This window comes from Microtus ochrogaster (assembly GCF_000317375.1).
Source record: "Microtus ochrogaster isolate Prairie Vole_2 chromosome 6 unlocalized genomic scaffold, MicOch1.0 chr6_random_2, whole genome shotgun sequence".
Lineage (NCBI taxonomy): Eukaryota > Metazoa > Chordata > Mammalia > Rodentia > Cricetidae > Microtus > Microtus ochrogaster.
In genome coordinates this window covers 7,874,230-7,886,729 of record NW_004949095.1, presented here as the reverse complement: position 1 = coordinate 7,886,729, position 12,500 = coordinate 7,874,230, and the positions used below count along the sequence as shown (strand labels likewise).

The following is a 12,500-nucleotide window of genomic DNA, read 5'->3' as shown; positions in this document are numbered from 1 at the left end:
GTTCCCTAGATTTCTTGCCCAACTTTCTTTTCCCAGAATGATTTGCCCATAAAATAAGAGGGAAGGATGAGAACCCACTAGAGAAAATTCTGGGTCCCCTGGACAATGAGAAATGGCTGGGTGGACAGCAGTCCATACTGGGAGCCACAGCAAGCTGAGTCTTTTTTACTGTCTTTTCTAATGGAGTTATAGAGAGAAGTAAAAGGTCATGTGCATGGTTCTCATTTGGGAGCTTCTCAGCATGTAGATAAGACTATTTTTGAATAGTTTTTATTACAATTAATGCACAACTGTGTAGGAGCTCGTTGGTGGGGTATGTTCTAAGGATAACTTAGGTGACAGCTCTCAATGAAAAGCTAAGATATGATCAGCATGTATCTTGCAGCAAAGAGATAGCAAGGTTGGATTCAAACACCAAGAAGAGACTGACGTCGAAGCAGTGCCTTTGAAACCAAGTTCATAGTGGTCCATCATGGTGTCTGAGAGTCAGCCACTAGGAATTATTTTCACGAAGTCCTGACAATCCCTAATGGTCTCTTTGAAATAGAAAGTGAGCATGCTTTATACAACACACATTCTCCTTCTGACCTTGCTAATGCAAAATATTGAGGCGAGCCCTGCTGGAACATCCTTTAGTGGAGGCCTTTGCAAGTTCTGCTGAAAGATGAAAAGCATTGAAAGAGTGTGGGAAAAGGGGGAGGGAGCTGAAAATGTCACCAACGCCTCAGCGCTTTACCCAGCACTAGTCTTATTGGTATGGTGGGTTTTCATGGCAGCTGTGGAGAAAGTACAGAGAAGACAAGCAAGCCGACATTTCTGGAGTTCTGTACCAACTAGGCAGACCCTGTTGACACGTTCATTCATAGGTTTTGGTTGGAATGATCCTCTGGCCGGGTGTTGATTTTTGCTCAGCCAGAATCACAGAGGTCTAGAAAGTCTGAATGTGGAAGTAGCAGCAAATCTGAGATGTGCAGGCTGAGATCTTTTAAGTTGAGCTGCATCATCTAGCTTTACAACATCACCCCATTCTTTACAGATCACCCCATTCTGTTTTTACCTCCCCACATAAGTGAGTTATTAATATTGCAAAGCTCAACTCTTATAAATATTAAAATAACCATAAAATAATAGTACAAATGTGATGTCAATTAAAGACTAGCAGGTTCTGAGCTAACATAGGAAGGGTCTGTTGTGGACTCTGGAAAGTGTGGAGCAGAAGAACAGGAGTCCTGAAGGGCTCAGCCTGTGTTTTGTGTCCCGCTTCTTATTGAGGATTCATTGAAGGCTTTGGGCCTCCATTTGCCCATAGCTCATACAGAGGTCACAGCCAAGCTAAGCTGATCATGTCTTCTTGCTTTGTGGGTTCCTTTCTAGTAGTGACACGGTCAGTGTTGCTCCTCACTTAGTTTCCCGAGTGTCACAGTGCCCAGGCTCGGCTTGTGAATATGGCTGGATGGCTGTCACTCCTGCTTTAATAGTTTAATTGCTATCCAAGGGCAGATTGTGGGCAGGGAAGTCATCAACAAAGCAATCACTTGCAGAGCTCCAGTAAATCATTCCTCATTAGGAAATGCCCCATGCGGAGAGAGCTACAGCCTTTGGAAATTGTTTGGGAATGTAGCTAGAAATCCTGTGGCTATTTCAGATGGGCAGGTGCTAGGGTGCAGTCTGCCTATTAGTTGGTAATTAGATTATTTTGACTCCTTCTTTGGTATTCTTCATATTTTATAATCCACATGAAAATCATGAATTTTGAAACTTGGTGAGACAGGGCTTTTGAAAGGGAGCACTTTTGGCCGTTTGATGCAAATCTGTTTCTTTTTAGAAGGACAGGGGCATTTGGATGGGACTTCTGGTGTTACGGCCAGACATGGTAAAATCTGTGCCCAGAATTAGAAATGAATAAAATGAATTACCAAGTGCTGGGGCCACCGGAGTCTACTTCTAATCTTACAAATAGGTCACATTCTAGGAAGCAATGACTCGGCCTGGCGGGACGAGTGGTCTGAAATAGAGAGCCAGAGTCAGTGTTGAGACTTAAGGGGTCACAGGCAAACTTCTCTTTCTCAGAATGCAGGGATGGGGAAGTCTACCGGGGGCAGTAACTAGTCATTTTTCTGTCATGTGGCTGAGAAGTTAGAACTGCTACCAAGATTGCTATTTTGTTCAGATGAGAATCTTCAGGGACCAGAAACTGAATCAATTTCCCCTTTCCAGTTGGTATGATCCTGCCATAAAATACTTCAAAGTAACAGAAGGAGTTTTTCCCGAGAAGGCTGTTAGAAATATATTCTGCATTTAACCTGGTTCCTATCCCGGAAAACAAATGAAGCCAGAGGTGAGAAGGACACAGGTTGGGAACTCACATACTCTCTAAGAATGGCTGCTATTGTCGTATTTGTTTTTGCAGATGGCGGCGAGCAGATGAATGAACGCTCTGTCTCCACCAGTCCTTTTGCTACACTCTACTCCTGTTTGCTGCCAAATCCCAAGCATACATTCCTTCTTAGCCTACACCCTCTTATTTCAGTAAGAATCAATAAAGCAGCGTGGAGGGGCATCTGATCCTCCCTTACTGTTTAACCTTAAATGAGGCCCTCTAGGGAGTGTTTTGTGTTTGCTGCTTAGTCGATAGCACCGCTTCTTGGGCAGATGCATAGCACCAGGTTATTTAACTAAACAACTCATGAAGTGGGACTTAAGCACAAGATTTCTTCTGGGCAAGAAAGATTATGACAAGCTCTTTCTTGCATTCCCTACCACATCCTGTCTGTTCCCGAATTTTCTGGTCTCCCACCCCAATACCACCATCACCTCATCTGTGAAATTAAATACCATGCTAACGCTGGCAGGGCCTTCGGTGGAACCTATTTCAACCCTGTTATTTTACAAATTTGCCGATGGAAAGCCAGAATGGCTAAGAGATTTACCCAGGGTCATAGATGTCAGCGGGGCAAACCAAGCTGAGAACGCAGATGACAGGGTCTACAGCTTTCTTTACCATTCGGGGCTCTTTCTCGAAGAGTGTGATATGGGTAGCAGACAGTTTCTTTGAGTATTGATTCTAGGAAAAGAGAAACATTGTGGTCTGACTCTTCTGGATGCCTCAGTGAGGGTAGGATATTGACTTTGGGAAAATTCATGAGCTGAGGTCAGCCTGATTTTGAGTTTGGATAAATATTAATGAGATTTTTTTATTCTTCTATTATGATACAAGGACCACAGGACGTCCTGGAATATCACACACCATTCCTTTGGAGTTCAGTTTCCCCATTTCTACATTGAGGGATTTGGGTTGATTTATCTTTCAGATCTATTTCAGTTTTAGCAAAACCTGATTTTCTAGTAGCTGGTATATGTCATTCCACAGTTAGCACTCAAACTTTCCTCTGCTCAATATGCAGGAACCAGGTTTTCAGTACTACTTTTGATTGGCTCCTTCAAGGTGAGCCAGTACTGGGCATTGGACCAATGCTGTTTATTAACTGCAGGTAGACAGCCATGACTTCCTCATCTACCAGGAACCCTTGGGCTTTCACAATGTGAACCTGGCCTGGAAACGAGGACAACATCCCTACCATGCCCTCGACAACTGAAAAACTAACAAGCAGTATCTGCTTTGGCATCCTATGGGCTGCAGTTCATGGCAAGCTTGTGTGTGGGTCTGGCTAATCTATCTGCAGAGAATGATATCCATCCTCTGGTCTCAACCTCGACCTGCTTGTCACTCACCTGATTTTGAGTTTGGATAAATATTAATGAGATTTTTTTATTCTTCTATTATGATACAAGGACCACAGGACAAAAGCAGCTGTGCGTAGTGAAAGAGCTTCCCCGTAAAGCTGTCTTCAGGGACAGATGTTGATTCCTTTTAACATAGATTTCTCTAAATCCGCTGATCAGAATGGAAGAGATCCAGACATATTGAGTGTTATTCACGCTGTACAATGATAGCAGAAATCATGTTTTCTTCCATGCTTCCTTTACATTGCTCCATTTCTCTGTCTATAAAGCCTCGGAAGTAACTCCCAAGGACATGTATTTAGCCCTTCCAAATTTTAGTCATTCCTTAAGGTCAAATCAATGTAATGATAAAATTATCTCTGAAGGAGCCTTGAATTCATAAGGAGTAGCTCATGATTCATTTCTCTCTTCAAATGTATTCAATTTTTTTTGTCAGAATTGGAGGATGTGTTCTTGGCCTACTCTGAGGCTTCTTTGTGATAATCACTAAAGCATAATGATTCAGCAGTGAAATCTATTTATCTTTTTGGAGTCAGTTTTGATTTCATGCAGTCTAGGCCTCTAGAATTTGTCAAACTTTCTGTTAGGCTATAAGTATCCAGACCGTTACTGGGAGAGGACTGACTCCTGGTGGGCAGGAAAAACTGAAGCAGCTGTGCGTAGTGGTGCATACTTGTAATCCTAGCATAGAGATGAAGAGGCAGGAGGTGCAGAAAGATTTTAAATCAAATCCTGCCCGGACTACAGAATGAGACCCTGACTCAGAAACCAAAACAAAACAGATAACCATTTGAAACACCACCGGAAAAAATAGAAATCACTCCAGTCATCAGGCATGGAAATAAACATGGCTCAAAAGCTACATGAACCTGTGACGCAGGTACACTGAGAGCCTGCATCCCAGAGCAGAGGACCAATCTTTTGTGGGATCATGATAGCAGAGGTTTCTCACCCCGGGGCATCATTTGTATGTCCAGTCACTGGAGGAAAAATGATTGTTTGGGCAGAGTGTGGAGGGCTTTGGAGTTAATTCTGTCCAACAAGAAGGTAGACTGGGGTTAAACTGGTTCCTTTAACTGGGATTCCTGAATTCAATATCTTTGTTTCAGTTCTTTCAACATAATGGCTTTTAGAATCAGAACCAGATAAAAGATGTAGTGGCTTCTCAGAAAATGGAGAGAGAGAGAGAGAGAGAGAGAGAGAGAGAGAGAGAGAGAGAGAGAGAAACAATAAAATAAAGGTAGAATAATGAGTAGGTGGCCATGTCCATGGTGGGATTTCTAAGGACCCATTGACTTGAAATTCAATCTTGAAAAATTAAATCATTTGACTTAAAACTTAAAACTTACATTTGGCCGATCTCATCATATCCCTGCCTGAGAAGACACTGTGATGAGGTATAGAGAGATCTGAAAAAGTAGCTAGGAGAGAAAGGAGACATTGCCAATGGGGAAGCATACTTAGGGGATTTTTGCAGACAGCACCCGGACAAACACTGCTGTCTTCATTTACCACATTTGAAAAACTACTGTTCAAAACTCAAATGAACCAATAAATATTCTATGCATCCCACCTATTACCTTACTACGGAACCCTTTGGTTCATGGAGCCAGTGATACTCTTTCCTGATTGGACAGAAACTAGCAGGAGTACAACCTCATCCTTAAGGCCTCATGGTCTAAGTTGGTCTAGGAAGGAGGCCTAGGGGATGAAGATTTTCCTCTGATTCTATGTGTGGCCTCTAGCCAGTTTCCAAATAGCTTTAGTTTCCTTGTATGTCAAACCAAGATAAATATCATCTCCTGCCTTCCCAGCCTCACTTCATTGCAAAGCATCACTTTTGCCACCTACACCAACCTTTTCCAGAGACCAACAGAAGAAAGCATTTGAGACTTTTTAAGATGAGCTATTAGCACTGTCTTCATGCTACAAGAAGCAAGGTCACATTAGGAGAAAGGAGAATGTAACAAGGTGTGATAATAGTGAAGACAACAAACTCACTCAGAAGGCAGTGTTTGTAGTGGAAGAGAAACCCCAAAGAGGGTTTGGGATTGGGGTGCAAGGGAGACAAGTCCACAATTGGTACCAGATGCCACCAGAAGCTAACGACCTGACAAACACCATCCTCATAAAACAAATTCTTTTAAAAGGAAGTAAATGGAAATATAAGCTAGTGAAGGAATTTGCAGCAGCTGCCACGAAACTGTTTCTCACTTCATAAACATGTTTGAGTTTGCTCCCCCGCCCCCCACTCATGGTCTTACTTCATGACACCTTTCCCTTTTTTGTGTTCCTTGTGCTCTGCTCTGATGAAAATTCTGTATACACTCCTGGTGCTAGATGCCCATAACACCAACAAGAAATGTGGTCCTAGCCATATCAATGGAAAGAACCTCACGCACGGTGCTAGCTTTCGGTGCTTGTCCTTCATGATGATGTGGGCTCATCGCATAAAGTCACTTTAATAGTGTGTGCCGTTTCATACAAGTTCCTTGGCAATCAGCTGACATTACACAGAGAGTTAAAGACCCTTTTCTAGCCCTTCCTGCTCAACATGCTGAGGAAGATACAGTGGTTTGGAGATGAATAACATGTAGCATTTATGGATTAGAAGTTCTTTGATATTATAGAGGACATATTCTGAGCTCATCCCACGGATGGTCAAGTTTTTACTACCTTATCCAGATGTTGAGTAAAGACTCAGACACAGCCTCGTTCCTTATATCACATACCCTCTGGTCAGCATTGGATCTGGGGAATTCACACAGACTCATTAATGATCCTGATTTCCTCAGCTTATGTTTTCTTTTATTTCTTTGGGTTGCATGGATGTTATATCATCTAGAGAATAACTATGGGGTAAGACAGAAAAAAGATCCCTTCCCATCATGCATCTCCACTTCTTCCACCATCTCAGGCATGCACAAAAGAGATGAGAGTCAACTGAATGTTTAAATCCTATCCATTAGGGACATCATTTATCACAGTCAGATCAAACCTGCCTCTTTTAGGGCCTACTACTGCTTTTGGAACCAAGTCTCAAATACAGTTGGACCTATGTACATATTTAATGGCACTTCGTTTTCTACATCCTTACACTTTTATCTAATTATTTGATAAAGTCATCAACCACTAATACAAACCAAGGACAAGTAGAGCTCATCATTGGTGATGATGATAGCTACTTTCTCTAATGATTGTCTGCTGGCAAGAACATCAAGAGTAAGAAAATACAATGTTAGTTTCTCTCACTAGAGACTTTGTCTTTGTGAAACCACCCATGTGCAGTCCAATGTCATGAAAAAAACATTCTTTGTTGATGCTGTTGTGAGATAATTCCACTGGAGCACAGATACTCTTGTCGAATAGAAAGTCTGTTTTACCAACTGTTGGCTGTATGGGGAACTTGCTCAAATCATACAACCCTGATCTTATCATTCCTTGTCTTTTGTAAAAAACAAAACAAAAAAAAAACAAAACAAAACAAAACAAAAAAACAAAACAAAAAAAACCATGTCCTAGTTGATACACCTTTGTTAGCAAGAAAGTCAGTGAGAAGTAAAACTATAGAAGCCAAAAAATAAGGTCAGTCCATTTAGGAACTTGTCTAGATCCTGGTATTATGAACTTGGTCTTGGATTATTAGGTCTTTATCCCTGTTGGAGCAAGTGTTAGTGGTCTACATGCTGGTCAGAATGGTTCCTTTATCATGGCATCAGTTATGCTAAGGTCTTGGGGACTATTATACTTTGTTTTATTGGTGAATGAGTGATTGAGTGATTGGGACAGACTGGTTGAATCATAATAGGATAATTTTCTTTTATGTGATTTAATACATTTTACATTTTAGTAACATTGATTAGCTTTGTTATCTGAAATAGGAACAAATTTAATAAAGTAAGTTTTCATTGTGGTTACTATAGTCAAGAATATGGTTATTTAAAATTGGGCAAGAATAAGTATTGCTCTTCAAGAACTTCAAAGTCCAGTTGTGAGATCAAGGACACACTCAGATAATTGTCTTGTGGGTAAATGGATAAGTAACTAAGCAACTTAAGAACAAGAAAGTGCATGTATAACAAGGTCAAATAAATTATTAGAAGGCAGTTATTTTTATACTTTCACAAGAGATTTGAAGGAAGAAAGTGAATGGGGAGGGTTGCTTTTTGGAAAAGGGAGGACTTTCAGAAATTTCATTTAACTGAAAAAAGTGTGGAAGTGAGAAATAAAAAAAGGGAGCCTGATAAGAAACAGATACTGAGATGGGATTGGCCCTTTGGCAGTGGGACAGCAAAGGGGTTGACCTGGGAACACTATCAACCTTGTAAAGTGTGTAGCCTATAAATCTTCTCCTATAAGGGAAGAAACTGAAACGTCAGGGTGTGAATTCTTCACTCCGTATCATTCAAGTATTAAATTCTGGAGCCAGCACTGAATTCTGGCGCTAATGTTTTCGTTAAATGTGTTTCCTCTATGTCTGGAGGCTATACTCTTCTTGTCCCACTGCCTCTTCATCATTGCTCCTATTATAGTCCAGGTTCTACAATCTCCTTGAACCCTGGAGAGTTTATGTATCTCTCTGACTACTGTTCTAAGAAGCAATTCTCTGGTAAGGAGAGTGTCTGGCACGTGATAGGTTTTCAATTCATACTGGTAGGTTTCCTTAGCCTGTGCTACTCTTCAGTGGTATGTACCCATAGTCAAAATATTTCATGTCAACCAGTATGTGATCTCAGATACTCAACCTCTTCACACAGTCACTCTGGGACTTTCTTGTGATTAGTTATCTAAAGGACCAATGCCTGATGAAACCAGGGGTCTCCAGGATCAATTTTTGAGATTTGTTCTGGGTTTATTCTGATTGTTTAGGACCTAGAAATATTGCTATTTAATGTTTTGAGCATCATTCCTAGATCAATTCGTTTCTGAGAGTATCTAGAACCTTGGGAACCCATTGTCTACCTCACCCCATCATGACTGTCTCCCCTAGAAGGGCCACAGAAAGTTAGCTGTCCTGTTTTATGTTTATCATGGCTCATAGTTCATAGGCAGATGGAAGAAAGTGATGAGTCACACTTAGACTATGAAGAAAATCATCCCGCTGTGTAGGTGTATTGTTCAGATATGTATATTGTTGTCATTTAGGTTTACCCTAAGATGTTTCCATTTCTGTTGTCTCCAGCTGTGCCCAACGACCATGTGGAGAACAGGGAAGATGTACACCACTGCAACTTGACCATGCAGACATGGTAAATTGTACCTCCAGTGGCCCAGGTCACATGAAGTGTGCCATCACTTGCCAAAGGGGGTATGTACTTCAGACCAGCAGTGGGCAGTACCTCAGGAACATGCAGGTGAGTTGAAAGCTGAGAATTAAAAGGAAAGAGTTCCTAGGGCAGGAAGCTCTCTATCCTCTTCTTTTTTGTTAGACTGGGAAGGGTGGGAATTCTTAAATCCTCAAGAACAAAAACTGTGATCTCCATGAAAGGAAAGGGAAACTTGCCAATACCAAATTTAAGGTGTCCAAACATATGAAACTGATTCCTTAAGGTGTTAATGTATCCACTAATGTATGGACAGTAGTAATGTATCTAATGTATGGACAGTAGATTTGAGGGCTTATTCAGTGTACCCTCAATTTGTCTTCTTCACAGATGACAATGTCTCAAAGTAGACTTGCTCATAATTCATAGCAAAACCGATTGCCATCAACTTGTCTGAGGTTCAGTGTCAGCCTCCTGCTTTCCCAATTTCCTTCCAGGATTGTGGGAAGAATATAACAAAATTGCATCCCAAACTACTAAATCTGCAACCAAGGCAGGATTGCATCATGGTTCTGAGTTTTTATATACCCCACCCCACATTTCAACTGCAGCATTTCCAGGTTTTTGGGTCGCCTGGAGATAGTAGAATGTGTTAGTGAAGAGCATGGTTCAAGAGACAGACCTAGGCAAAATTTTTGCCTTCATGATATTTTAGATGTACAACAGTTAGAACAACCAAAATAAAATAATCTCTTTAAATTTGCTTCTGCATTTGCAACTATTCCAAACAAAAGTATTGAACTTGTTGAGTTATTACAATGGATGATGAATGTTCTTTTAGGCTTCAGGTGGAATGATAGGCGTTGGGTGCTCTCATAGCTAAGCTTCTTGTATTAGTTTCACATCTCCCCTGGAGAAAGTTTGCAGCACTCAACAAGGGAGTTTTAAGTATAAACAACCATTGGGAAACAGGATCACATTATGAGATAGTGGAAGTATGTACAAGGTAAACTGCTTGAAGGGAGAGACAAAAATATGCATGATAGTGGAAAAAGAATAGGCACACCATTGCTAGTCAGGCATTAATTGTTTGCAAAATGGTAATATTTCAGTTTTCTGCCAATTGATTCCTTAACAGTTTGTGAACCCATGGAAGAATTTCACTTTCTTAGACATGGTCAGAATTTAAAGACACAATTATGAATTTGAGAAGGTCTCAAGAAATCAACTATACAGAGACAGCTTTAATGAAGCTTGAGGCATCAAATTCCTTGTTTAGAAAGATCTCCTATCACCTGTTTTTAACTCAGGCAAAGATACTTCATGCTGAAAACGCAGCAGAAATAACTCAATAAGTTAGGAACTAAATACATGTATGTGGTAGGTCAAGAAGAGCAGAGAAGAAAGACTGTGTTTGTCACGCATTAAAGTTGGACAAATTTAAAACAAAATGGGCAATACTGAAAAAGCCAAGAGAAAAGCCAGGCATTACACATGGAGTTTAGAGACAGTCTTTAAATGATTAGTGGTTTGCTGCAGTTTGAACCAGACCTCCCAACTGTGCTAAGTGTGAGAAGAACCTGGTTAGAAGGAGGATGGGAGATCGTATTTGCCAAACACATGGTGGAGTTAGCAATGGCGCCCTGCAGCTGACCAGCCACTGTCACCCGACTCTGGCCCCATGCAGGAAATTGTACAATCCAGGCTCATGATCACAAGACAGTGGGGATATTTGCTTTCTGTTGACATGAGAACTGAAGCTAAATAGAAAAAATGTGTCTGGCTTTGACTTGGATCCTTCTGGCTGGCAACAGGAGCACACTGGAAAGCAGAGAAAAGCCCTAAGCTGAGATGTAGTGTCAGGGGTGATAGGTGCCTTCAGCTGTCATTGGACCTTTGGCTTGTGTGCCAGTGTGGTCACCTGATGGGACAACTGCAGTTTCATCATAGAAACGCTTCTGCTGTCTTTGATCTTTATCCCCATGGCCAGATGCTTGTTTTTTCCAAATAAGCCACGAGTTTCACAGTCACTAAGTGCCTGCTCATCTCATACCTGGCTGGATGCCTTCTCCCCTCTCCCCTAAGCGGTTCAAAAGTCCTGATACTCTTTCAAGTCCTGTACTTATGTCAAGGGTTTGTTGTTGTTGTTGTTGTTTTGGTTTGTTTGGTTGGTTGGAATTTTTTTTTTTTTTTTGCCTGAGGGTGGCTGTCCCTCTTGCTGGCTCCTTGGGTATTGCCCTCCCCACTCCTGCAATACCTGATGCTAAGCTTTCGTTTCTTCAGAGTTACTGCTTTCTTCTGCAATGTTTTCTATTTCTCTTATTTCTAATTTATTTTCTTTATGTTGTATTCTCTCTAATCATTAGTGAAGGCTGTCGGACTATAATAGACCAAATTAAAATGCATTGCTAGCATCTGTGAGCTTCTCTTTTCCCTTTTGTTGTTAGCCACTGACTCAGTGGATTTGCTTCCCTCTTAGACTTTCTGCCTCTGGAAAGCATCTTGTTGGTGCAGGACCAGGCCCTTCTGGGTACTCCATGTGTATTTTCTTATTTATATAAAGGCAATGCACTCTAGGCCTGCCCACTGAAATGGCAAGTTTGGGAACATGGCTAGACTTACTCCCACTTACCACAGGTTGGATAGAAGCACCTGTGTGTATTAACTCTCTTAGGTGCCATGCACTATTCTTGACACAGGTGGTTATTTTTAGTATCAATCAGTATGTTTATTAGTAAGGGTGCCAGTAGGAAACAGTTGCTATCTAACTTCTTTGCACGGTAATGAGCAAATCTAGTCAACATCCATGTGTTTTAGTGTTTGTATCCAAAATGGAAAGGATTATTTTGAGTATGAAAGTTAAGCAATGTACTAAAAGTATTTTTATTAGTTATGAAATTCAGTGCATATACTATGCAAGGTGTTACCCTTTATTTCGTATTATTTTCCTTTGAGTTTTTGAGAGAAGATCTTACTCTGTAGCTCAGTCTAGTGTTGGATTCATGGCACCTTGCTCCAAAGTAGGTAATACAAGAGAAGTTTATAAACAGATGTCTTTAAAAGCTGTAGGCAGGAAAGAAGCATATGCTGTGCCATGTGCAATAGTCCAGAGTGATGGGGCTTTGCTCTCACCCGTAAGCCTGAAAGGTTGGGTCTGTGGAACGGCAGATCTTACAGGATCAAAGACCAGAACAAGGGAGAGAAGACAGCCACTGGATGAGTCAGTCTGCAGCCAAGCCAACCCTTCGGGGGGACAGGGAGAATAAGCACCTAGGACTTTCTTCTCTCTTGTCCTCTCCAGTTTGTCCCCAGGTCCTAGGACAAGCATTCAAGCATCAGTAAGAGGCTTGAGGTCCTGGTTCTAGGGCAGGTTGGATAGAGACTGAAAAGAGATAGGTCAGCCGGGTGGTGGTGGCGCACGCCTTTAATCCCAGCACTCGGGAGGCAGAGGCAGGCGGATCTCTGTGAGTTCGAGACCAGCCTGGTCTACAA

At 41.4% G+C, this 12,500-nt stretch overlaps 1 protein-coding gene across 1 annotated transcript in view; it reads left to right on the top strand.

Moving 5' to 3' along the window:
• Positions 1-12,500, top strand: part of Pappa2 (pappalysin 2) — a 246,201-nt gene that overhangs the window by 160,545 nt on the left and 73,156 nt on the right. The window contains exon 14 of the mRNA XM_005363933.2: positions 8,927-9,098. Coding sequence (XP_005363990.1) covers positions 8,927-9,098 — 172 coding nt within the window. The remainder of the gene's footprint in view (positions 1-8,926; positions 9,099-12,500) is intronic.